This window comes from Mugil cephalus, chromosome 5 (genome assembly GCF_022458985.1).
Source record: "Mugil cephalus isolate CIBA_MC_2020 chromosome 5, CIBA_Mcephalus_1.1, whole genome shotgun sequence".
NCBI lineage: Eukaryota > Metazoa > Chordata > Actinopteri > Mugiliformes > Mugilidae > Mugil > Mugil cephalus.
The window spans coordinates 11,723,525-11,748,028 of NC_061774.1; the positions used below are offsets into that span (position 1 = coordinate 11,723,525).

At 43.4% G+C, this 24,504-nt stretch overlaps 1 protein-coding gene across 1 annotated transcript; it reads right to left on the reverse strand.

Moving 5' to 3' along the window:
• Positions 1 to 11,886: 11,886 nt before the first annotated feature.
• Positions 11,887 to 23,701, reverse strand: hrh2a (histamine receptor H2a). Its single transcript, XM_047585374.1, has 4 exons — positions 23,647 to 23,701; positions 14,561 to 16,073; positions 14,300 to 14,471; positions 11,887 to 13,912 (listed from the first exon to the last, which is right to left on the reverse strand). Exons 2-4 carry the CDS (start codon positions 15,561 to 15,563, stop codon positions 13,903 to 13,905), a joined length of 1,185 nt encoding a protein of 394 aa, XP_047441330.1. The 5' UTR covers positions 15,564 to 16,073; positions 23,647 to 23,701; the 3' UTR covers positions 11,887 to 13,902.
• Between the last annotated feature and the right edge of the window lie 803 nt (positions 23,702 to 24,504).

Here is a 24,504-nt window from a genome sequence, read left to right on the forward strand (position 1 = left end):
CCGTCCTCCTCCATCCGTCTCCACCTTTCATTGGCTGGCACAGAAGTGACTGATTGAATGTCAGTGGGGTTATAGGCCCGCGATTAGGCACAATAATCAAGACTCCCCATAACCACGGGCGTCAGTGTGTTATATGGTAAGATTATGGTATCTTCATGCCGTATGAGTGAGTCAGTATTTCATTTGGAGTTTCTTGTAATTCCACTCGAGAGCACGGAGCACACCATAACTCCACATGAAAATGTATATGACATATCGAAAAAATTGGGAGACTGTGAAATTCACTGCTGTTTGGCGACGAGTTTCATCATTCCAGCCGACTGGCGTTTTGTCATTCATCTGTCAGAGTTACCGCTTATATGCATTGAGAATAAGCAGGCTTATAACTTTTATTTCAAATGATAACAGATGGAAACAACTTTGTACACATCTCGGAGTGCGACGATTTGATACTCAGTTCTTTCTGGCGAGACACAAACTGCGCATCATTTGTCCTTTTGCTGTCTCTTTCACCTCTTCAGCCTGTGTCATTTGATACGTGTGCACTGATAGAAGTTCACGGCGGAAATCGGTTGACAGCTATTAGGAAGTGCTTTAGAACATAAAGGCTAGTTATAGTTGATTTAAATGAGACACCAAAAGTGAAGAAATGTGTGTCTCGCTATATTCCTTTACATGCAAATCCCTCATTTCGTCGGTGTCTTGGAATCAAATGCGTGAGTTATTATTATTATTATTATTATTTATATATTTATATAACCCGTGCATTTGATATTCGTTTCCCTGGTAATATTTAGTCTCCAACTGTCTACAATATCAAAATAAAAACATTAATTCCTAATGCGCCTTATTTAAAATCTGTATCTCTGGATCTGTAACCAAATCCAGAGCAATCCTTATCATGTTTTGGGCGTTTGTGGATATTCAAGATTATGCAGGTTTAATATTTAAGTAAAAAATTATATCGTCAATAAAGTCGAAACATTAACGTAATAATTTATTTAATCTTGAATATTTCAATAATATGAGGTTATGGAATCATTAAAGCTCCGCAAATCCGCCTCAGTAGCCATCCTGTGCGTAATTACGCACAGCTGATTCATGACACCCATCACGTAGCTCTTTAAAATAAAAAGACAGCAGCCTTATTGAACATTGGCAGAATCACCAGCACCTATTGAGCTTGGCAAAGGATTACGTGGCCTTATTTGTTCCTGCTAGCCAGTGCCACATTAAATGACCTGACAAGGGAAAGCCACGGGCTACTTCAGATAAAGTGTCCGAGCTCTGGAAGCTGCTAACCGCTCAGATTCAATGTAACAGGCGCCCAAAGTGACCGGGTAATCTCATTTTCACTAACTTGTCTCATGGACAGACAAATACGCGTCGGGTTCGGCTGCGGCAGGTGGCTTTATAGGCTATCACATTACAGTACTTTAACAAACTACTGCCCAGCATATTCATTTACTGACTGTGTGGTTTACTATACATTTTCTGGTTTCCTTTCAACCTTTCAATTAGTCCCATTTTTGTAGGGTAAGTTTTTAACGTCTAAATTAACGTAAAGATAATATGAATAAAACAATAACAATTAATTATTATTTTTTTTCTGGGAAAAACGCTTTCACTGTCAGTACATTCGTTTTTATATATATATACATTAACATTCAGTCATTTAAGAAACGGTTTTAATTTATTTGATACTTTAAACTGCATGGAAACTCTTGTGCCGAAACAAGTTTCAGTCGTTCAGTTTTTAAAAGTCGCACCTCACAAAATCAGCGGGAATGCAAAGACGCTTCTGCAGGTAGCCTAATGTATATTTTAAAAAGGATGGACATCTCGCCCCTTCACAATAAAGTCTTATGAAGCAATATGAGATGGGACGAGGCCCGAGGTGTTTGTTTGGCAATATGGACAGACTCTGAGTGTTGGCTGGTGCACCCTGCCATATGTGAGCTCACCGGTGGCTTTTGATGGGGGAGAATTGGTCTGTTATAGCTGTCAGCATCTCAGACATTTTTATGTTTCTCTTGGTGACATTTTCAGAAGATAATTCTCATATGGTGAAGTTGTGCATTTAACGCCACGTGTGTTCACCTTAATTTAATTGCCACTTTATATGGAACTGCACAGGTAGGCCACGCTGACTTCTGAATGGCTGCTTCCTAAAAAAAAATAATAATATGATGATGATAATAATAATAATAATTGTTGTATTTATCCTGACTCCACCGCAGAGTGAAGGAAGTCCCTCCAGCCTGTACAGAGCAGAAGGGGTACCGCTCCTTGCAGATGTTAGGTGTTAGTAATCTGGTGTAATCCGATGATTATGACCGATTATGACACATTAGCTCTGACCTTGCGGGATACCACGGTGATACCGGTTATCCGAAAAAAACACACCGAGAGGCGCCTCTGCCCTCCTCCAGTCAGCTTTTATGAATTTATTGTTGGTGCGGACGTTTAAAGCGGCGTCGGACTTTTTTCATTGCTTCCTGCTCGGAGCAGGAAAAAAAAGCTCCACAATTGATGCCAAGAGTCCATTTAAAAAGCAGCCTTGAGGTTATCTCGTTTAGACAAAAATATTTAGCTACTGTTTCCTAAAAAACCTACAGCCGGCGTGTGTAATTAAGGTGCACATCAATCCTTGTTTTTTTCTCCCCACAGGCAATATAAAAGCTGACACCCTGATTCCAAAAGTCCAAAAAGAAACGACAACAAAAGAGTGAAAGAGTGCGATTTGTTTGAGAAATTACCACTTGATCTGCATAATCGGGGGTCTGGGCTGCAGCTCGGTACCCGGGGGCTGCGTTTTTATTGCGCGTCTCTTCGCCGTTATCAATTTCAGCAGCGCGCCTGACTTTTTAAAAGGGGGACGAGGCCGGCTGCTTCTGAATAATGAATGACACGCTTTTATATTGTCGCTAAAGTGCCCGTGATGTTACAATATGAAAAGGCAGCGGTAAGTAATAGTGCATTTAAAGGGGATGTAGTGTATTATTATGATGTAAAAGAGAAGGAGAGAGGCGGCGGAGAGAGGGAGATGAGTGGAGAGCGGCACCCAGAGAAAGAGAGAGATTGTTTTATTACAATAAGAGGAGATGAGTTTGCCTCGCAGCGAAATGGGGACCAGTTAATGAAACTTTACCGCAGCTAACGATTTCCCCTCCCTCGCTCTAAAAACCGCCCTTATGAAATATTTAAACTATTTAATATAGGTGGTATTAAGCTGAAAGACACTGGCATCGGCCATCTGACAACATTTACAAGGCTGTGGATTTTTTAAAGTTGGGTAAACAAAGCTTTACGGCCCTCTCTCTCTCAACCCACATACAACAAAACTCGTGTACTAAATCAGGCTTACACTGAGCGCAATATAGTGAAAATGTGTTTTACTGTTGGGAGACTTGATTTAGTCTAATTTACACTTTTCTCCATACCCAGGCCATGCCTCTTTTCCTCACACAGATGCAGCAGTTATCCTGTCAATATAAGTCTGTCTTTTCTATAACGGGAGGGATTGCCTAGCATGGCCCCAGTGCGTGTGTGTGCGTGTGTGTGTATGGGGGGGATAGTGTTTCATATTGACATGCTCAGTGGGATTGTTGGATGAGAAGAGAGCAATGGGATCCCCCATCAGGGACCCGGACGGGCCCATCATCATGCCTGGGCTGTCACTGGAGCACTGCTCTGTACTCTGTGTGGACACAATTAATCTGAAGACATTTAAAAAGCAGATAAACCATGTTAAATGTCACTGTAAACGTCCGTTATATGGCTTGGTAGATAATAAAGGATTTTAATTACCAAATATGAAGGCTTTAAAAACCACAATGTGCTTTTTTTTTTTTTTTTTTTTTTAAAAAGGAAAGATATTTTATATCCTCCCCTTAAAGACTAATGACAGCAAACATTTTTCCTTTTAAATGTAAAATAACGCGGTCGGTTATCTGATATATTCTTTCAACCAGAAGAATGACGTTCAGGCGATCATCCTGCATAAGTCGCAAGCCTTTTTGGAAGCATGAGGATTCACATTTAACCACAAAAAGATTCCGTGATGGTAGACGTTTGCTGGGTTCTTGCTCTACTTGGGGAACTGCATGCTCTTGGCTCCGTGTGTGCGTCTGTGAGGCTACACCATGTTAGCCTGTCTGATGGTTGAATGCATGGCTGCCTCTTCACGCTGGTTAAAAGTCGGGGAGGGAGAGTTGCAGGGAGAGGAAGGGAGTGAGTAAGGGAAGTAAGTAACCGCACAGACGTGAATTATAGGGATGGACGAGAGTAAAAACAGGATGGCTAAGACTGGGATGTTGGAGAAAGAGTTAAAGCATTAGTGGGGGATCATTTGGGGCTGATGATAATTGAACACATGCCTTGACTTTGGACATGAGGATTCCCGTAACATTGTCTCGCCTTTGTGTGTGTGTGTGTGGTTGTAACTGGAAGAGTTAATGTCTTTTGTTCTGCGTGCTAAGTAAAAGTTTCTCTGCTTTTAAGTGTCTGATCGTACTCATTGGCTTTCAGAGGGATCTGCCTTTGACAAAATGACTGATGTAATCTAAGTTTCTTGTGGCTTTAATGACTTATGACTGATTTATGTGTGCATGTCTGGGAGAGCGTGCCGGCGTGGGTTTGCGTTTAAGAGCAGCTGAGTGCTCTTGAACGCCTCTGGTCGTGCCGCTAATGTGTTAATTCATTACTGCTTGTAGTCAGCTGCATTGTGTCAGAGCTGTGTTTCCCCGTCTCCCTCTGCCTGTGTCCCCTCCACTTCATAAAAGCCGATTATGCCGCGTGTCGCTGCCGTTCCGCCCATTCTCCACTGCCTCTTGACCTCCTCACCCCTCCTGTTGCCTGCCCGCGGGGCGCTCACGCAGGGGAGCAGGGGAGGGAGGGACCAAGGACCAGCTGCCACCAGCCATAGTGCTCTGGTGCCTGGCAGAGGGAGCTACTCCAGCCCCCTGCTTCGCTAGGCCTTCTGGCCCCTCAGGGTGGAGGGGAGGGTGGGGGGAGCACCAGCCTCATGCCACCAGCCCCACCTGTCTTGCCCTAGGCGCAGTGTGACCGATTAGACACACACGCACTCAGACACACTCAGCAATGCCTTTTACACCCAGTTGACTCAAAAAAAGATGATGATATGATCCAGTGTCTCTCAGAGTGTTTCCGTAAAAACTTGGACATGTTTTGCTCGTGTGGATCGGCCTACGTTTAAATGCTTAAACTGATTTCCTCCGTGCACGCACTACGCATCCCCACACACACGCACACACGGATACACCAAGGCACTTTGCTGTGAGGCGTGAAAGAGCGAGAGCTAAGTGAGGCCACTCCAGAGCGCTATCCTCTATATTGATTTCCCATTATCAGACCCCAGTCCCCGTGGAGTCATTAGTGCCGGGATCAAACAGACAGACAGAGAAGGAGACTAATACCAGTCACTTACACCAGCACAGGGAGATCACCTTACCTCCCCGAGGGTACGAAGGCCAGAGAGGAGCAGAGGAGGAGAGGAAACGAATAAGAAAGGGGAGGGTGGCGTGGGAGGGAGGGGGGGGGGGGTGGGTTAGTGGACGGACGAGTGCAACGGGCTAACAGATGGAGACGGCAATGTGTAGAGTAAGAGGAAGAGGAGAGAGGTGGGGTTTCGCAGTGGAACGTTCACGGGGAAATGGTAGACACTCTTTGATCACTTTATTCAGCCGTTCTGTTGTTGCTCTCTCTCGTCTCCGCTCTCTTGTTTTGCCAAGCAGCCGCAGCATCCGCCCCCCCTCCCAAAAAACAACAACAACAAAAAAAAAAACTCCCAAAAAACAAAACGCTTGGCTGTTGTTTTTCGCTTAATTCAACTTGTCGTGTTTTCGCAGATGGGTGACTTCTCTCTTCGTCCAACCTCGTAAAGTGTAGCAAATATAGCTCCTCGCTCTCCTCTCTGTCAATAATTTTATGGTAAAGATGCGATGATGAATGGTTTTCATGTAGCTAGCAGCTGTCCCCTCACCAGAGAGACACAAAGAGAGGGAGAGGGAATGAGAGAGCGGCACACACACGCACACACACACACACGCACAAAGAGAAAAGGGTGAAAGAAGAATATGAAATGTGAGATACTCATTTTGGTCCCTTGCCTCATAATTTCTGTGGATGTATTTATTCTCTATGGATTCAGCCGCAACAATGAATTTGAAGCATGAATCAACACCATCAATCTTATTCACTTCTGGCTGACAGTGAGCTCTGGAAGGGATGGTCAGGCTTCGCTCCACACACACACACACACACACACACACACACACACACACACACACACACAGATCGACACGCACTAGCCATGCACACACGCGGCTCAGACGGGGGTGACCCTGGCCTGACCCCCCTGCTGACCCCCAATCTGTTCCCCAACCTCACGCCATGAGAGACCGGGGCACACTGGGATAAGGACACACACGCTCAAAGACACACACTTTTGGCATATTGTGCGGCGTGCGATCTGATGGATATCTCCTCAGACAGTGCCATGTGTGTGGGCAGTGTGTGTGTATGTGTGTACGTGCAAGTGTGTGCGCGGCCGTAGCCTCTGCCCCCTCCCACTGGTGTTAATTGATTCTCGGTGCGCTTTGCTGATTGGTGTGAGGACCCCTAGAGGCGGGTTCAGTCGCCACTAATGCCCCCTCCCCATTTGTGTAGCGCCTCCGAAACGCACGCGAACGCACCCAACACACGCCGCAGATATATAATATTCTATATATTTATGTATTTATACTGTATGTACCCAAACTGTCTGGGGTGCATGTGTTGACTGTGCTCGAGAAGAAACATGTTTGCATACTGCACTCACACACGCACACACACGCGTGCACGCTCACACACTCATGTCTTTCAGGGGGTTTTCACACCCTGGTAAAGAGGAAGCTGGCTAGCTGACATGAGCAGATTGCAGATCATATGAGACGATCCACACAGAAAAAAAAAAATCTGTGTCTTAGAGGTGATTCATGAACAATATAGGTGGGCGTAGGTGTGTGTGTGTGTGTGTGTGTGTGTGTGTGTGTGTGTGTGTGTGTGTGTGTGTGTGTGTGAGAGAGAGAGGGAGAGGGAGCCAGAAAGACAGTAAGAGAGATGAATCTCCGGTTATTAATTTCCAGCCGCGGCCCCTGGGTGAGATGTTAATATAGGGCTGATTGTGACTAATTTCTTATTAATTGCCATCAGCGATTACACAGTGGCCAGTAATGTGGCTAATTTGTTGAAATGAATTTGGTTTTCTGAGGCGTTTTAATTGCTGCAGGTGGGCAGCGTCCTGCGTGCGCTGTCACTTTTTGCTTTTCAGCAGGAAACTTTTGAAGTTGCGCCGGTGCCACGTCCGAGCGGGATCAGGAACAACGCTTGAAATATTGCGCATTACCATATGTGATGTGTACACATGTCATGTGCGTGCGTAGTCTTCCCGCGCGTGTTTCTCCCCCCTCCATTTCTGAAGGCGCGCGCGCAAACGAATCCTCGCAGCGTTGTTGTAAATGCCCTCGATATCTTATTCATCAGTTTTATGCATCCCCCTACTTCCATATATCTCTGCACGTTCATGATCATTACAGTGGGGATGGAGGGACATTTAAGTTGTTGCCTTTGTTTGTTGAATGTTTATAGCTTCCTTTAGCACAGTCTCAACGACCACTGAGGAACCAGTAGATACAAAATCCAAATCCTCCTATAAAAGAGGAGATGCCCTCTGGGCAGCCATAGCTCATAGTTGGCCTGATTTAGTGGCAGCCAGGAATCTGGGCTTGAATAAAGACAGAGAGAGCGAGGGCAGAGAGGGAGAGAGAGAGGAAAAGATAGCTCCCCGCGTGATAAATAGCCCCAGCTCTCTCTATTGCATTAGCCGTCCGGGCCGATAGATTGCGAGCCCAATAGACCCAGACGTATGCGATTGGTTTCTCATATAAAAGTTGCATATTAAATTCCTTCACAGGACTGTGCCCCCCAAGCATGAAAGGAGGGAAGGAAGAAATGCGAGTTAAAAAGCAGAAAGTGGAGAAAGGAATGGAAGAGCAAGAAAAAGGCTTTTTATGAGAGATGAAACGGAGGCAGAGTTGGGGAAGCCTGAGAAGAAGGGGGGAAGATAATGGCAGGAGAAAAGTAGCTTGATGGTGGAAAAGACAAATGGTGATGTCATGTATTTAATAAGTCCGTGGATATTGGGCGATGAGTGCGACCGTACGTCCATTTAATCAGTATTGCTTCCCAATGAAGATTTCTCTCTTGTTTGGTGCACGCCCTCCCTTCTCCTATTCTCAGCCGCTCTCCGCATGCTAACGACCCCTCTAATTGTTTCCAAGCTCATTAAGATGCTGATGTTTTAATAGTAATTAATCCGTCATTTGCCTACACGCGAACACGGGCCGCTGAGGTTTGTTCATCGCTGCTTCAATACACTGGTAATGCAGTAGCCTAGTCAAAGGAGACAATATCCTGCTAATTTAGCTCATCACTGTTAATTGGTTGTTAAGTGCCTTTAATTACCAAGCAGGCTTTGGGATTTAGGTCGGAGGAACGGGAGGGATAGCTGCGATTGTCCCTGTCTCCGTCCGTCTAATGAATCTTAAGTGAACTTCAAAAAGTGGAATAAATGACCGAAGAGCGAAAGGAGACGCACGCTGACCCTGCTCTCCTCATTCCTGTCTGCGCGGCTTTCTCTCTCCCCATTTCCTTTCTTCTTTTCCTTCCCTTCCTCCGTCCTCCTGTCCCTTCCTCCATCTCCGTCTCACTCCCTATCTCTTTCTCCAGATATTATTAACTCATTAAGTTTTTTTCATTATTTTTAATAAAAGATGAGTTATGGCTTTAGCCTCACTGTGGCAGCATCCCCCACCCCCTCCTCCCTCCCTCCCTCTTCTCTCCCTTTAACCATTTACTCCCTCCCCTCCTTCTCCTCACCCCCCTCCTCCCTCCCTTCCCATTTTCTTCTTCCTTCCTCCTCCTCGGCCATATTGTGCCTGCTCTGATACGTTTGACCCCTGAACCGCGGTTTCTGACCTCGGTGTTGCTGGTTACAACCTTCTGTCCATCTTCTTTGCTTTCGCCACAGTCACTCACATCTATCAATCATCTCTCTTTCTCATAGCGCTGAGCAGTCTTTAGATGGCATTCATAAGATTTATGATTCATGAGTTCCTCTCCCTTCCTGTGTGTGTGCGTGTGTGCACGTGTGTGTGCGCGCGCGCATTGTGTGCGCAAGAGAAAGAAGAAGGGAGAAACAGAAAGACAGACTGGAGAGCGGAAGAAGTAAAGGGGTTTGTCGATGACACAGTTGAATAATGACAATATGTATGATTGATAGCTTATACAGACCCAGTCGGGTGTGTGCACTGCATTTGTGTCTGTGCGCGCATGTGTGTTGCGAGTGGCAGAAAGAGAGTTTCTGTGTCCCGTTTTCCCCACATTAATCTGATGTAAAAGAAGCAATGATGAATGGTTTTCATGTGGTTTGAGCTGTCAGTGGTCACTCTCACCAGCGTCACCAAGGGACACATGATCTTTATGTTGCAATAGAGGTACTCACTCAGGAGGGATCGGGGAGAAAAAAAAAAGAAAAAAAGAGAGAGAAGTGTAATCAATTCGAGCCGGACAGATAACACCCGCTTTCAAAGATGTTAACCAACTTCAGCCATGGAAACGTTAAATTAATTATTTAATGCGTCTCTCTTGTCTTATTATTCACGCTGTGAGCCAGATTACATTAACGGCCCTTTTAAAGGCACTTCAATTATACATTTGGATTTGTCATTTTTGTTATTATGTTAATAAAATACTCACATGCCGTATATACGTAGAACGAGTTGTAATTATTCCTCCTGATCCCTTCGAGCACTGCTTCGGTGTAAGTGATAGGGGGAAGAAGAACTCCACGGTTCTTGTTCAGTGCAAATATTATGTTCAGCCGAGGATACTAGGGGGCCTCTGCATCCTGTAACGCTAAAGTCAAGTCAAAGTTAAAGCCTTTTTTTTTTTTTTTTTAATATGCAGTGTCTTCTGTGTGGTTCTCTGCTGAACCGTTCTGGAGGTAGTTACATATGTTTCAGATCAAACTTTCCGTAGGTGATACATTCAATTCATTTGATTGAAAGTCAGTTCTCTGTTGTGTCATGTAGTCTTGTCTCTTCCGTCATATGGAAGTGTCTTGGTTTGGTTACGTTGAACAGACTGCTGCACTGTCAGAAGTTTATTTAAGTCTTTATCAGATTCTAACGCAGTCCTCCGTTCCTCACCCACAACCACAACCACAAGAATTAGGATTAGGCAAAACTGAACTGCCTAATCTTCATTTTCCAGTGTTGCCTTGAATGACAAGACAGGGCTCCAATGCAGGAGATTACAGAACCGTGAGCTTTTCATGTGTAGACGCAATATTCACTCACACGGTTGAAAAAGCCCAGATTTGTGATGAGGGTGAAAATAATAACTTGCAAATAACCAGTGAGTTGCACATATTTAGCAAAAGTTGCTGTGCAGCTGGAGAGGGTGTTGTTTTGCTCAGTAACAGCGCATCCACAGAACCACGCGGCCTGACATGAGCCTGGTGCTCATAAGCTTTTTGCTTTTCTTGTACATTGTACAGAATCTTCACAAATGTTGCTGCACGACTGCGTTAACAGCGTGAGCGAATGAGCAGATGAGCAAAAAATAAAACTACAACACGAGCTAGCCTGTCACACGGAAAAACGTCAAGATTAAATATATTTTTTTGGCAATATGGCCACAAGTAAAGGAAGATTTAACAAATAATTAATAAATGTTTATCAGGGAGATTATAAATAGACCTGGAATTATATTTACAGTATAAAGGCTGCATTCTGGAAATATTTGTCTGCACCTTTGGAGATGCATGATTTCAGTCTCACACTACCAAAGCCTCATAGCGTTACACCAAAATAAAGTTTAGCTTTAGGCATAGTGCTAAATTGCACTCAGGTCAGCCTTTTGCCTTCAGCTCCTGCTTAATAACACTGGGTAATTGAAACCTCATCCATTTGGCTGCCAGCTAACCAGTGACATCCTTTCATATAAATGAACTAAGGAGATATCTTAAGATAACACCCTTCACCACATCATCCTCCTTAAATGTTTTGTTTAGAGTTTCGTGCTGCCCTTTGTCTTTATTTCTCTTTTATTCTCCATTATTATGTATTTTGATGTGTAATTTCTCTTTCTGCAGAACCGTTATTGCTGTTCCGATACTCTGAGAACCAGTGAGTCCCACTATACTATTCGTTTACTAATAATTTACCATAAATTTCAAAATGGTGAGACTTATTTGTTTAGTTCCACATATTTTAGAGTAAGTCAGACTTGCTGCCTAGAAAACAAGGAGATTGATGTGCTTATTGTGTGTGGGTATTGTACTTGAAACAACCTAAACTTGCCTTTAAACTGCCGCCTGCAACAGCGGAGCCGCTCATTTGTGGTTCAATGAAAGACAAAAAAAAAAATCCCGTGGAGCTGAACCGAAGAAATGACTGTCCTAGTTGTAGCTATCAAATAAGTGCTTCCATGTGGTTGAATGAATTGTAAAACCAGTTGTTTCCAGCTAGAACCTGACATGCGTAGCGCATATATTAGTGTGCGCTTTCGGAGTCATCCCTCAAAGGAAATAGCTTGAAGTGCGACGAAGGTTAAGTGTTAATGTGGCAATAGTTTGAAGCAACGTGTGCTGACAGCTGTGATGAATTGTTTCCAATGTACTCGTGTTCCTTCCCACACGTTTTCTGCGTTGTCCCACATGATAATACCTATGCATGCTTAACAGTCTGCATTGACACACACACACACAAAAAATAATAATATAATAATGGCACTGCGCTCTTTATTTAAGCTGCTCTTTATTTAAGCTGCTCTTTATTTAAGCTGCTCTTTATTTGTGTGATTGTGATTTATTTTTTATTTTGAAGAAACAGTACATGCCTTTTTTTTCAGTGTCTGGCTACATTTATGATTTGATGCATACATTTGCCACTTTTACATCGCAAAATTATCAACAGTAAAGGAATATCTGAAGGTGGCTGCATTCTTAGAAACAGCGTTTCGCATGCTACACATTCATAGGTCACACATTTAAACACATGGGTAAGAGAAACAAAAGTTATTTTATATCTCTTCCTTTTGATTGATTTCTTTTTTTTTTCTTTTTTTTTTTTTAATTAAATGTCCATTAACTTTGTCCATTTTGAAGATGTGGTACTTTGTGTTTCCACTGGAGTGCACTCTTGAGTCAGCATTAAAAAAAAAAAAGTCAAGTAGTTCCTCACATTTATTTACCAAAAGAGTTAATTGTCAGGCGTTCAGCAGAACTCCAGTATTATCCACTATTAGCCCGGGAGCATTTTGGGGCCAGAGGTTGCCCCGCGTGAAGGTTGGTTCCAGTCAAATAATTGCGTTAAACAACTTGAGCTCCATCCACGTAGAAGCATCCTCATTTGTCCGGGGCTGCAGAGACTGAGGCCAGCTGTTCAGTGGTTCATACCAATTAGGTGTAGAGTTTCCGATTTTTTTTGTTTGCTAAATAATGGCTAGAGTGAGCTTTAACGTAGAGACACAAATGAAAAGGATCAAGAGTTCGGCGTCTATAGCACGGAGAGGAAAGAAACCTTCACTTACATCTTTGGGATACACCATGGCCATGGATGACTGAGAAACTTGACATTCACTTAAACTACTTCAACATTATGGTGTGAGCGTGGGCTACATTCTTTCGGTACAAGTGTTCTCCTGTCTGCCGCGTCCATCACATACAATTCAGGGGTTATAATAAACATTTTAGGAGGTAGGACTGGTTCTGTGCACGCGATATTCAGTATGCTTTTAAAAAAACCTTCATTTCCATTAATGTATTGTTCATGTTGAAAAGCAGAAATTTGTCAAAGAAAATCCAGACACACACAAAAAAAGACAATTGCCAAATCTTTATTCCTGGTTATAATTAAACCTCCTTGCCCTTTGTGTAGCTGAGCATTGGCTCACTGGAGTGTTGGCTATCGAGTAATCCGTCCGTAAATCGAAGATACGTTCTGTAAGATTTAATATTGTCTTTCTTTCTGTGTGCTCTGAGGATTTCTGCTTTCCCCTTTGTTTAAACTTTATCTGCCGACAACTGCTATAAAAAATATTGTTCATACTCAGGTTATAGGTTTAATCTTTTGTTGGCTGACGTGGCAAACGTCGGCAAGTGTCGTTTAGGGTTGAACTTATATTTGGTAAGACTCTTTATTTACACACATACACTGCCAAAGTCTGGACACGCCTTCTGATTGAATTGAATGAGAATGTGTGTCCAGACTGTTGCCTGGTAGTGTACACATGAAATACAAACCTTATTGTGGCTTCGGTTGAGATTGTGTGTTAATTTCTGCACCGAATCCGTTGAGCTTTTACAGTGCATCCGTAATCATGAAGAAACATGCCTTTGTTGTGTCGCTGCTTTAACTGACAATAAGGAAACATGCACATAAAACGAGCAGACCGATTAGCCGGTGTTATTCACAAAATGCGAACAAAGAAATGGAAGCGGAATGTGAAACCGGATAACGTGTCTCCTCTGTGCTGAAAGCACATTTCTTGGCCTAATAAGCATATTGCCATATGGCCTGATGCACTGTAGATGACACAGCTAGGATCTGTGTATCACAGTTCACTTGTTCTGGGCCCCACATGGTGGAAACTGTAGGGATGTCGGTAACCATGTATATCCACTTACATGGTGTTCTTATGGGCGTTTCTGCTGTGGCACTGAAGGAATAGAGGAGCTCAACGTCTCTGTCCATCTTTTGTCTGTCTGTCGCTCCTTCTCCTCAGGCTGACACCGGGTTGTATCGTGAACACAGCATTCACCTCAGCAGGGAAGGCTCAGCTCGACCTGGGCTCATTGAAAAAGGGTTAAAAAAAATTAGACACATCTCTGTGTTTGTTTGAATGTGAATAGATTTACACGGCAAAAAGCGTTTAAGAGCCAGCGCCAAGACATACTGAGAGCAGGGTGTTGCACACAGGCAACTCGGTGCTCTGATGAATTTCTTCCCCTGTGGTTTGCTTTTCACAGAAGGCATTCATCCTATTTAATGCAGTGTTCTAACATTCACGTTCATACATTTGTGTGCATCACTGTATTTTAAGTTGCTTGTTTATATTTCAAGAGCTTTGAGTGCACGACTCTGCAAGCGCTCTGTCGCTTGCCTGAGCTTCCCTGCAACATGTTTCCACTCGGGAACACGTAATATGAATCTACTGTACTTGTATAATTTACCTTTCATTGCCATTGACGTCTGTGGTGGCATTGCCATTTGCAAACTGAATAGCTGCTGTTGCTGCCCTGCTGTTCATTTCTTGAAGCATGACATTTTGCTCTGTTAGACCTTCCCCGCAGGTGACAGGGGTGTGGCCGCACAGCAGTGTCACCTCTGTAAGCTGGTCTCTGGCTGAGATGTAGACAAGGACATAAGACATTGGACAGTACAGTAAGTGCTTGATTTACGCAGATTGACCCGCGTGCTTTAAAATGCTTTACCTGCTGTGACACTGGGGGACGGCTGTCTGCTCCTCCACCCACTGTTTAAAGGGCATCGGCATCTCAGTAGATGGGTGTAGGCTTCCCTGAAGTCCCTGTTGAGGGCTCCATAGAGGATAGGGTTGAGGGCTGAGTTGGCGTAGCCCAGCCACAACACAATGGGATACTGAGGTACTATGCTAGGGTCTGGATGTTCCTGTAGACCCAACACAGTGAATAGGATGAAATAAGGTAACCAACACACTACAAAAGCACCTATCACTGCTGCCAGGGTCACTGTGGCTTTGTGCTCTCTCAGCGCCACTACTGTAACGCTGGAGACCACAGTGGTGGTGGTGGGCGGATTGTTCCTGCAGTTGTAGGTGGTGGTGCAAGTGGGTCGGGCACTGACGATGCGCTTAGCCTGTGCCCGCGCAATGCGGAGTATTTGGAGGTAGGTCCAGCACATGGCCACCAGAGGCAGGTAGAAGGTGAGAAGGGAGTCGGTAAGAACGTAGGGTCCGTTCAGCTCAAAACGACACTTTCTCTCTGAAGCCCAAGGCCCTTGGTTCTGCACCGTCCCATTCACAGTGTTCCATCCCATTTGGATAGGCAGAAAAGACACGGCCACGGACACTGTCCAGACACTCGCCATGGCTACAGCAACTCTCCATGGCAACACTATTGAGGTATATCTCAGAGGCATGGTCACTGCCAGGTACCGGTCCACGCTGATGGCCAGGAGTGTGAGGATCGAGGCGGTGCACAGCATAACGTCCATGGAGATGTAGAAGTTGCAGAACACGGGGCCAAGCGGCCACTCGTCGTTAAGCTGGGCGAGGGCGGAGAAAGGGAGGACTAAGAGGCCGAGCAGCAGGTCTGTCACAGCCAGCGACACAATGAAACAATTAGTGAGGCAGCGGAGGCGTCGAGACGCGCAGACAGCCAGGCACACCAGCACGTTACCACCGACAGTCAGAAGGATGAGGAGGGACAGGATGATGCCCAGCAACAGCTTTGACATCGTTGCTGGTGCTTCGCTGGAGACGACCAGATCAGATCATGGCTGGAGCTTTATGTGAAGCATCGTTGTATTTTCTTTTCAGGTAATTTTTTTTGAAAAGCAGACATGTTCATCATAAGCCTCAAGCTCACATATAATGTCAGTAAATATGTTCATTTGAAATGTTCAAGGTCTGCAACTCATTAAGTTGCACACATTTGAATCTCAGTGCCTCCATGGTCAAATGTGACTTGAGATCCAGGCCACACGTGACTCCTTTGTTTTCCTGTTAAAAACGGCAAAGCTTTCGACTCTCCAGTAACTTGGCTTAACTTCTCATTTACACTCGTGACATTCATCACATTTGTTGTTTGACAATTGCTGCTACAGAGAACTGCAACTCAGCACTATGCTTGATTGTTGTTTGGCACTGTGCTGGCTGCTGAATGTCTCTCTGTCTCTGTGGGTGATTCATAGTCGTTCTTGGCATCGTGTAGGCTTCAACATCATTTTTTATGGCTGTAGTGACACCTAGTGGACACGGATAGGAAATACAGTTAGTTTAGTGTAGTACATCCTGTGCACTTCTCCGCTCTCACATCAGTGTTTTCCTACTTTAAGTTTGGTAGTAATGATAGCAGTTGAATTCGAAAATCAGAAGTGGCTTATGTCAACGTAATTCACCAGAATTAAAACTATAAAACAACTATGACTGCTGAAACAATTAAATAAATGTTTATGAATACAAATATTCTTACCACTGTTGTTAGGCTTAGAGTTTAGACAAAGCACATTCTTAGCACATTTAAGTTAATGTCTGCACTAGCAACAAAGTTGGTAACTTAGTGCAGGCCTTTATCTTGGGACCACCATGGCCCCTGTGCTACTTTACGAACATCTGTGGATTAATACAACACATTTCATTGTGGAATGCACTAATGCAGGATATACTTATCATTGGATAAGTGGATAAACAGGCTTCAATGAGCTGCAGAACAAAATTCAAACAAATATCTTACAAAACTTAAGTCATCATGTACTGTCATCATGTACTAACTTGGCCCAGGTTTGCAGTTACTAACTAATAACGGAGTACTGACAGACGGAACAAATAGTCCGATAAAAGAGTCAGCCATGGGGATGTAAACTGAGACAACTTGTGTTTTAAGACTGTTCATGTTCTCTGTGATCATTTTCACATGATCTCTGAGGCTGCATTATTAACTAAACAGGGCCAAGGGTGAGATGATGATAAATGCTGATCCTGAATGTAGAGACAGTACGAGTTGAGAAAATTGTAGAGTTTTTGAAAAGGCTTTAGTTAAGAAACCTGTACGTAACCTATAGTGTTCGGAAGTGAGCAAGAGCACAAGGCAAAGCGTTCATTACTTACAGTTTGGTTTACAATGTGTCTGATTTTAACCTTTACACCTTTGCTTTGAATGCATGATGTGTAATGTTAAATATTTCAGCACATGGCTGCCACAGTTGGCTAATTCTGTATCTTGACATATTCAGTGCATGTCAATGTGTGCAGACGTTGTAAAAATGATTTTGTTCATAAAACAAGAAAAGTGAAGTTCCCATTTTAGGCATTTAACTAATGTGAATTCCACTCTATCTACAATAAAACCATAAAAGAAGACAGATGAGCATGCTCGCGGTGGACACACTGTTTATTCAGCTAAGCACTAAATGTATAAACGGCCAGCGTGGCTAAATGCCTCTGACTAATCTAGTGATGATAATAAAGCTGCTTTTGGTTTCAGTATTGCTTTCTTTCAGAATTGTGGAAAAGCTATAGCGCTGGATGCGACCTCCTATACATACTTGCTTAAAGCATTTAGAAATTTAAATTTTTTCCCACAATTTTCTACATCAGTCTTTGCTCTATAGAGAAACCATGTTTTTTTTTTTTTTTTTTTTTCTGTTTGTTTTTTTGTTTGATCAGTCATGCCTTTTACTAAAGAAATGCTTCTGTCTAACTGCTCCACCATGAAAGACTCACTGATTAAGTGTTGCTGAGATGTCCGGCCATGACCAGCTCTAGGGAGACTGCTGATACTTTCAGACTTGTTTTGTTAAACAATCACTAATACTACAGCTCAATACTTGATGCTTTCATTTGATATATTTAAAATGAAATCTTCAGCACAAAATGTCGAGAAGTGAGTGAGTGGTATTTGTCCTTTGTGAAATCATTAATGGCATGTGGGCATGAGTTTTAACGTGAGCCTGGCAACTACTTGATAAGTAAGAGTGAGTGTGTGTGTTAGGTGAATGTGTTTACGTCAGTAGGTGGTGGGTAATGTTTGCTTGTCTGTTTCTAACACTGTAATCTGTTTTGGGATGTGGGCCAAACTGGTTCAGAGCCACTTGCTTATCAGAGACGGAGACGTTAGGAGATGAACAAAGTGGCTTCACATCAAGCCAGAAAGAAGTAGTAAATAATGGAAAGGGTACAGAAGGAAGGATTTTAATTAAATCTGGGTCAACGGTTACCAGAACGCCGTCTCTAATCTTTGAACTTGTCTAATCTTCACGTTTCTGTCAGCGACTGATGCTTTGAACTCCTTCCAGAGCAAACACTGATAATGGAGCCTCTAACGCATGAAGTGCAGCACTCAAATGCACATGCCATCTCGGCCTTTATAGCTGACAAAACCGCAGACCCGCTCACTCACGCTGCACTTTTCATCCATTTTCATCATCATCTGTCAGTCACCTCCTTCATTTTATCTTTCGCACACAGACACTTGCTCACTGAAACAGCTGAAGTTAGGTTTGGCTTGGGTTCATCGCCGGCCTGCACGGGGTGTCCACATACGGACATGTCACATGACCGCTGGATGTTTTCTAACTTTGTCTCGTCCTATAATGTGATGTATGCGGGGATGTGTGTGCGTATGCTCACACGGGGATACTTGTGACTTTCCTTCAGCCAAAAGTATTCCTCCCCTTTCCCATGTTGTCTTGCATGTGTTTGAAAGTGCAACCATATTCGTTTCCTGTTTATTCTTGCATAAACATTTGTGTTTTAATAAAAACCATATCAATATACAATCTTGACCACTCGCTGGATGTGCAGTAAGCGCAAGACTTGTTCCGTATAAGATGCAAATAGTTGTTGATGCTGTTGTATTTGATAGAATCAAAATCATTCACCTTTTGCTGTGAAGTATCTCCCTATAATATGAAGAAGGCAGGGTTAAAAAGAACAACATTGTCCCACTCTGTTACTCAACATCTGTTTTCTGTCACTAACTTCTCATCTCTCACCCCTAATGAAAAGCAATAGTGAGTGTTCCTGCATGTGTATATATAACCACACACTCATGCACATGCAGGTCTTCATGGACACACTAACAAAACCCAACATGTGTTTCCGTAATGGATTTTGAGGACTGTAATGGATTGTAATGACTGCTGAGTACTCTGTTTTCCACAGGATGTGAAGGCTGTGTAACGTTTAGAAGTTTTCTCCAGAAGAATGCTATTTTATGGCGACGCATGCTTACATGGGTTTTGTGGTTTTGGAGGCGACGGTGCTTGAGGGGGTTCATCCCAGGACTAGTTTATATCCATGTCTGTGAGTAGCTGAGATGACACCCCGCATTGAGATGAAACATTAAGTGATTTACTTTGAGGAGCTTCCTTTCCTTGTCGCCCGTCTTTGCACAAGCACAAGGAAGATGCAAATCAGCGGGGTAGGCTTCATCCTGTCTCATCTAGACCTTCCATTACTCACTAAGTGGTCTGGTGAAAAGAGCACAATTTGGGTATTAAGATGAAAGACGGGCAGAAAAGTAGTAGCTGGAACAGTGGCTCTTTACCAGACGTGGTCTGAGCTCGGAGATGAGTAATGAGGTTATTTACCTCTCAGCTGGGACTCGCTGCCTAAATTGTGAGATTCTCCAAATACCAAGTGCTCATCTTCTCACGTTTTTCTTTTTACCAAACAGATGTGAAATAAGCACACAAGCAATATCTGCTCATTTCATCCCAATACGTAATCAGAGTAATCATATCTATTGTCACAAATGCAAAGTAAAGTGTTGGCTTAAAGCTCAGAAATAGATTAATTCTACGGTAATTTCAACCCATTCTGAAGTGTCAGCAGGGTGTGAAATTACATTTTTTTTTTTTTTATGAGGCTGTTACCAGGAAATAACTCATTCATCAATTCACTTGTTCCATTTGTCTTGGAACGGATATGGCTATGCCCTGAGATGACTCCCTGAACCAACTTGGCTTGTGTTTGCAGTGTTGCTGATATGTGTCAGCAGTACCAAGGGAGATGCAGTTTTACAGTGACATCATGTTTTGATTGTGGTAGGACAGCACGTGACAAAATTAGACTATTACAGAAATGAAGCAGCTGATGTGATGGGTATACACCAATCAGGCGTAACATTATGACCGTCTTGTGCCTCCTAAACAGTTGTGACTCATCAGAGGATGATCATGGACCTTCTGAGGGTGTCCTGTGGTGTCTGGAAACAGGATGTTGTTAGCGGGGGCCTTTGGATCCTATGGGTGGAGGGGCGGGGCCTCTGTAGATCATCCACAGATCCGGGATCAGTTTAGGATGTAGTGAATTTGGAGGCCAGGTCAACACCTTGTGCTGTTTTTCATGTTTTTTTGAGTTGCTCCTGAACCGTTTTTCTGCTGCCTTCAAGTACTGTCATTACTTTGGGGTGGGGGTAGGGGGGGTCTGGTCTGGTCTGGTCTGGTCTGGTCTGGTCTAAGTGGATGGTACATGTCTAAGTAACATCCACATAATTGCCTGGTCCAAAGGTTTACCAGAACTTTGCACTGTCACAAGTGTTTTTCTTTCTCTTGCCATTGGTTTTAATGTTGTGGCTGACAGGTGGATCTGAACTTTTAGGCAAAACTGAAGATGTTTTTTGCCTCCAGATTTATTGCACATAAGATAAAATCAAGGACTTTAAACCGGGCCAATAAATGTTTAATTTGAGCTGACTGTGATGCTTAAAAGGCCTAGAGATGCTCAAAGCAACTTTGGTCCCTGCATGCATTGTTCATCAGAGCAGCATAATGCAATCAGGCCTCTGAATATGTTTATCCTAATATAATTCGATTGAGCTCCAAATACGTGGCCCACTCACTTCCTGTGTTTTTGCGTAAGTAATCTATAACTGTCTGCAATTTCGTGAATGTGCAGACGCCTTTTTGCTTGTGTGACTTGGGTGGGGTCTGTATGTGTGTATATGTGTGTGTGTGTGTGTTTATGTGTGTATGTGTGTATGCCGTTTGCCTTTGTTTTTCTCCTTGAAACAGAGACCCAGAGAGGGACTGGAGAGTGAGGAAGAGTTCTACGATGATGGGTTGCTTGGAAACAGTTGTATGTTCTGGCTATTGAGGGGAACCCTGTGCAATCGTGACGAAGGGTGAAATGAAACACACACTGTGTGACAGACACGACCACAGCCAGGCTAGGGAGAACAGACACATAAAATATGCAAAGACATTCACCACACGCTGCGTGTGTCTGTGACACGCACACATAAATAGACAACCATGCACAAACAAGTTGACATGTCAGATGTGGTTAATTGATTGCCCTCAGTGTGCTGGTCCCAACCTTACAGCACCTTGCTTAGACCAATGTTGCAGCAGATTGCTTCAACAGATTGAATGCTTGTGTAAGTGGACACTTCCAGAGAGATTTGCAAAAAAAAAATATGCACAAAGCAACAGATTCCATGTTGTATCGCATTCTTGCGCTTTCCTGCAGCTATTTAGATGGGGAAGTTTGATCTTTAACTGCTTAGCTTCATGTACTGTTATCTGACATGACATCTGCTTTGTGTTCTTGTGGCTGTCGCCACCTGAATTTAACTCAGCAAATAGGTACGAGCCTCCTGTTGGATCATTACTGCGTGATTATCCTTCAGCTGGCAATCCCAACTGATGCAATGAGTATCTTCTCATGTCCTAAATAAGCCACCAGCTGGGAGGGGAGGGAGAAAAGCGGTCGGAAAAGAATCCTGACTGATTGTGATCTCCGATCACTTTTGGACACAACATTTGGTGAAATCAAATCAAAGATAAACACTGGTAGAACTCAGTGTTGTGTTTAATAGTGAAAGTAAGACACACATGCGATGTGAAGGGAACTCAAGGGATTGGGACTGAACAGCTGTGTAATCTCTTATCAGTGAGGCTAACCACGGAAAAAAGGCTTCAGTTTGCTGGGGAGCATAAAGTTGGCCTCTGGAGCAATGGAAAAAAGCCATGTGGTCTGATGGGTCCAGATTTACCCTGTTCCAGAGTGACGGGGCATCAGGGTAAGAATTAGGTCAGGTGACTACCTGAATATACTAAATGACCAGATTATTCCTCAATGGATTTTTCCTTCCCTGATGGCACGGGCATATTCCAAAAAATGACAATGCCAGGATTCATTGGTCTCAGATTGTGAAAGAGCAGTTCAAGGCGCACGAGACATCATTTTTACACATGGATTGGCCACCACAGAGTCCGACCTGAACCCCATTGAGAATCTTTGGGATGTGCTGGGGCTTTGTGTAGTGGTCAGACTCTCCCATCATCAATACAAGATCTTGGTGAAAAATGAATCGATGGAAATGGATCTTGTGACATTGCAGGAGCTTATCGAAAGCACACAGGACAGTTTAGCTGAAACTTTTCCATAACCGTTACAACGCCTCTGTTTAATGCTCAATGGAGACGACGTGATTTTACCCAGACTTTTTACCTTCATTCAATGAAAACCTGCTCAAACGGGATTGAACACTGTTTCTTTGACTTTACAAACACAAACTAGAAAGCCTGTGATACAGAAATACTGTAGCCACTGTCATAACTTAATGGTGATTTAGCTCATTACCTGCACATGTAAGAGTCTGCATGTCATGTTCTAATGTGACGCCTGAAAGTACTTTGGCAGGGAGGGAAAATCTGTCACACATGCTGCAGCAAGGGTGTGTTTTGCATTGAGGAAGAAACCACATCATCATCATATACAGCAAGGAACATTATGTCCCACTATTGGTGAAACTGACTGAGGAATCTCTCAGAAACACAGAAAAAAAAGACAAAATATTGTGTGACTTAAGATGTGTCCAAGGTAGGGATTTCATGAAAGATGAGATGAAGACAAAAAGAATCAGAGAGAATTTTTAATTCTTAATTTGCTTTTCAGTACCCCAGTAGAGTGAGAATAGTGTCATTATATTCAGGCTGTGAGCAGGTCACAGAAGTCTTCATTAACATTGTGGCAATTCTTATCATAACGAACTGATCATATTAATTCATTTGTAACTTGTCTATACCCACTGTGCCTCAGGGAATTTGCCTGAATTCTCTGCACTTTCGTGTCTGGGTTTGTTCTATATTTGCGGCCATTCATCTGTCTTTTCTGCCTCCGTTTGTTTGTCTATCGGTGTGTTACCATGGCAGTGTCAACCGCTGCCAAAGTTAAAAAGCCTCATGCAAAAGTAGCAGCGTGTAATAAAATGTATTGCTGCTTCTTTGGTTTCTTAATGCAAGCACAAACAGCGCAATCTCACTTCCTCATATTTAGGACTGATTAAGTGACCCTGTTGTATATTTGTCATTGTGCATAGTTCACATGCGCACGCACGAACCGAGACTGACTAACTTGAACTCTCCTCAACCTCAGAACTGTAAACCTGAATGTGACAGTTCTCCTCACAGTGTTTTTTTTTTCATGACCACTGAGCCGACTAACATTTAAAATAAAAACATCTGACACTCTGTTCATGTCATGTCACGAACCACACACAGCTTCTCCATCATAGCCTTCCTCTGTCCATTATTGAATTGAATAGCCGAAAAAACATTACACCCAAATCCAGAAATGCTGCAGAACCAGATATCGACAAGCTACGAGATGACAACATTTTAACTGTACTGTTAATTAAATCCAGCATTCTTGCTTTGCTGCTAAAAAAAAAAAAAAAAAAAAAAGTGCACCAGTATATTAGTGCAGACTTAAGTTATGGGCTCACAAAGTTTTCACGCCAAGCTCATTCAACCATGCTGATATTAAGTAGTGGGTATTTAGCCAGTATAAAGTGCGAATTGATCAACTCACCTCAGCGCTGCATTTGCTTCTGTGTGACGACTGCCTTTGCTACTCTGCTCTGCTCCCCGGGAGCGCCACAGTCTCGCTCGTGAAGTGTGTGTGCGCACTTAGTCGGTGTGTGAGCGCGTGTGAGCGTGTGTGTGTGGGAAAAGAGACGAGAGAGAACGCAAAATAGCACCAGTTCCTCACACAGCTCTCCCTCTCCCTCTTTTCTTTTTTTTCTTTCTCTGCCTCTTATTGTTCTCCGCTCTTACTCGTGTCTTTAGGGTAATTTGCTTGTGAATTACTTCAATGGCTCTTCTCTTCTCTTGTCATGCCTTTTAACTTACATGTGCCAGCTGCCATAATAAAGGCGGTTCTCCTCAAGAATTTGTTCCCTGATTAAAATGGGGCCATAATACCTGACTAATCCAAGCAACCTGCTCCATTCTCCCCTAATGGATTTGCTGGCAAATAAGCGCAATTTACCATTGGAGAGGACGATACGGAAACACGCGTAGTTATGCAGGCACCGTCTCTCGCTTTTGAGATATTTGCTTTTTTTTTTAATATCTCAAAATGACACGAGTGCTTTTGCTTCCTTGACTTTACACAGTTTAATAATTTAGAGAATATTCAAAACTTCATGGACGGGTGGCTCCTTGGTAAATCTCTGAGAATTGGCACCAGTTGGTCTGGAGGGATGTCAGTGACCTGATGGGTCAGAAAGATTTCTAAATCCATCTCCCTATTTCTGGCCCAGACTTTCTTTCCATTTTTCATCTGCCTTGGCTAATGGCGTGGCTTCTCCTTCCTTTCCAATGTCAATTCATCTTCGATGCTTCAGGCTAACATTCAGAAGTCATTATCACTTCTCTTTTCATACTT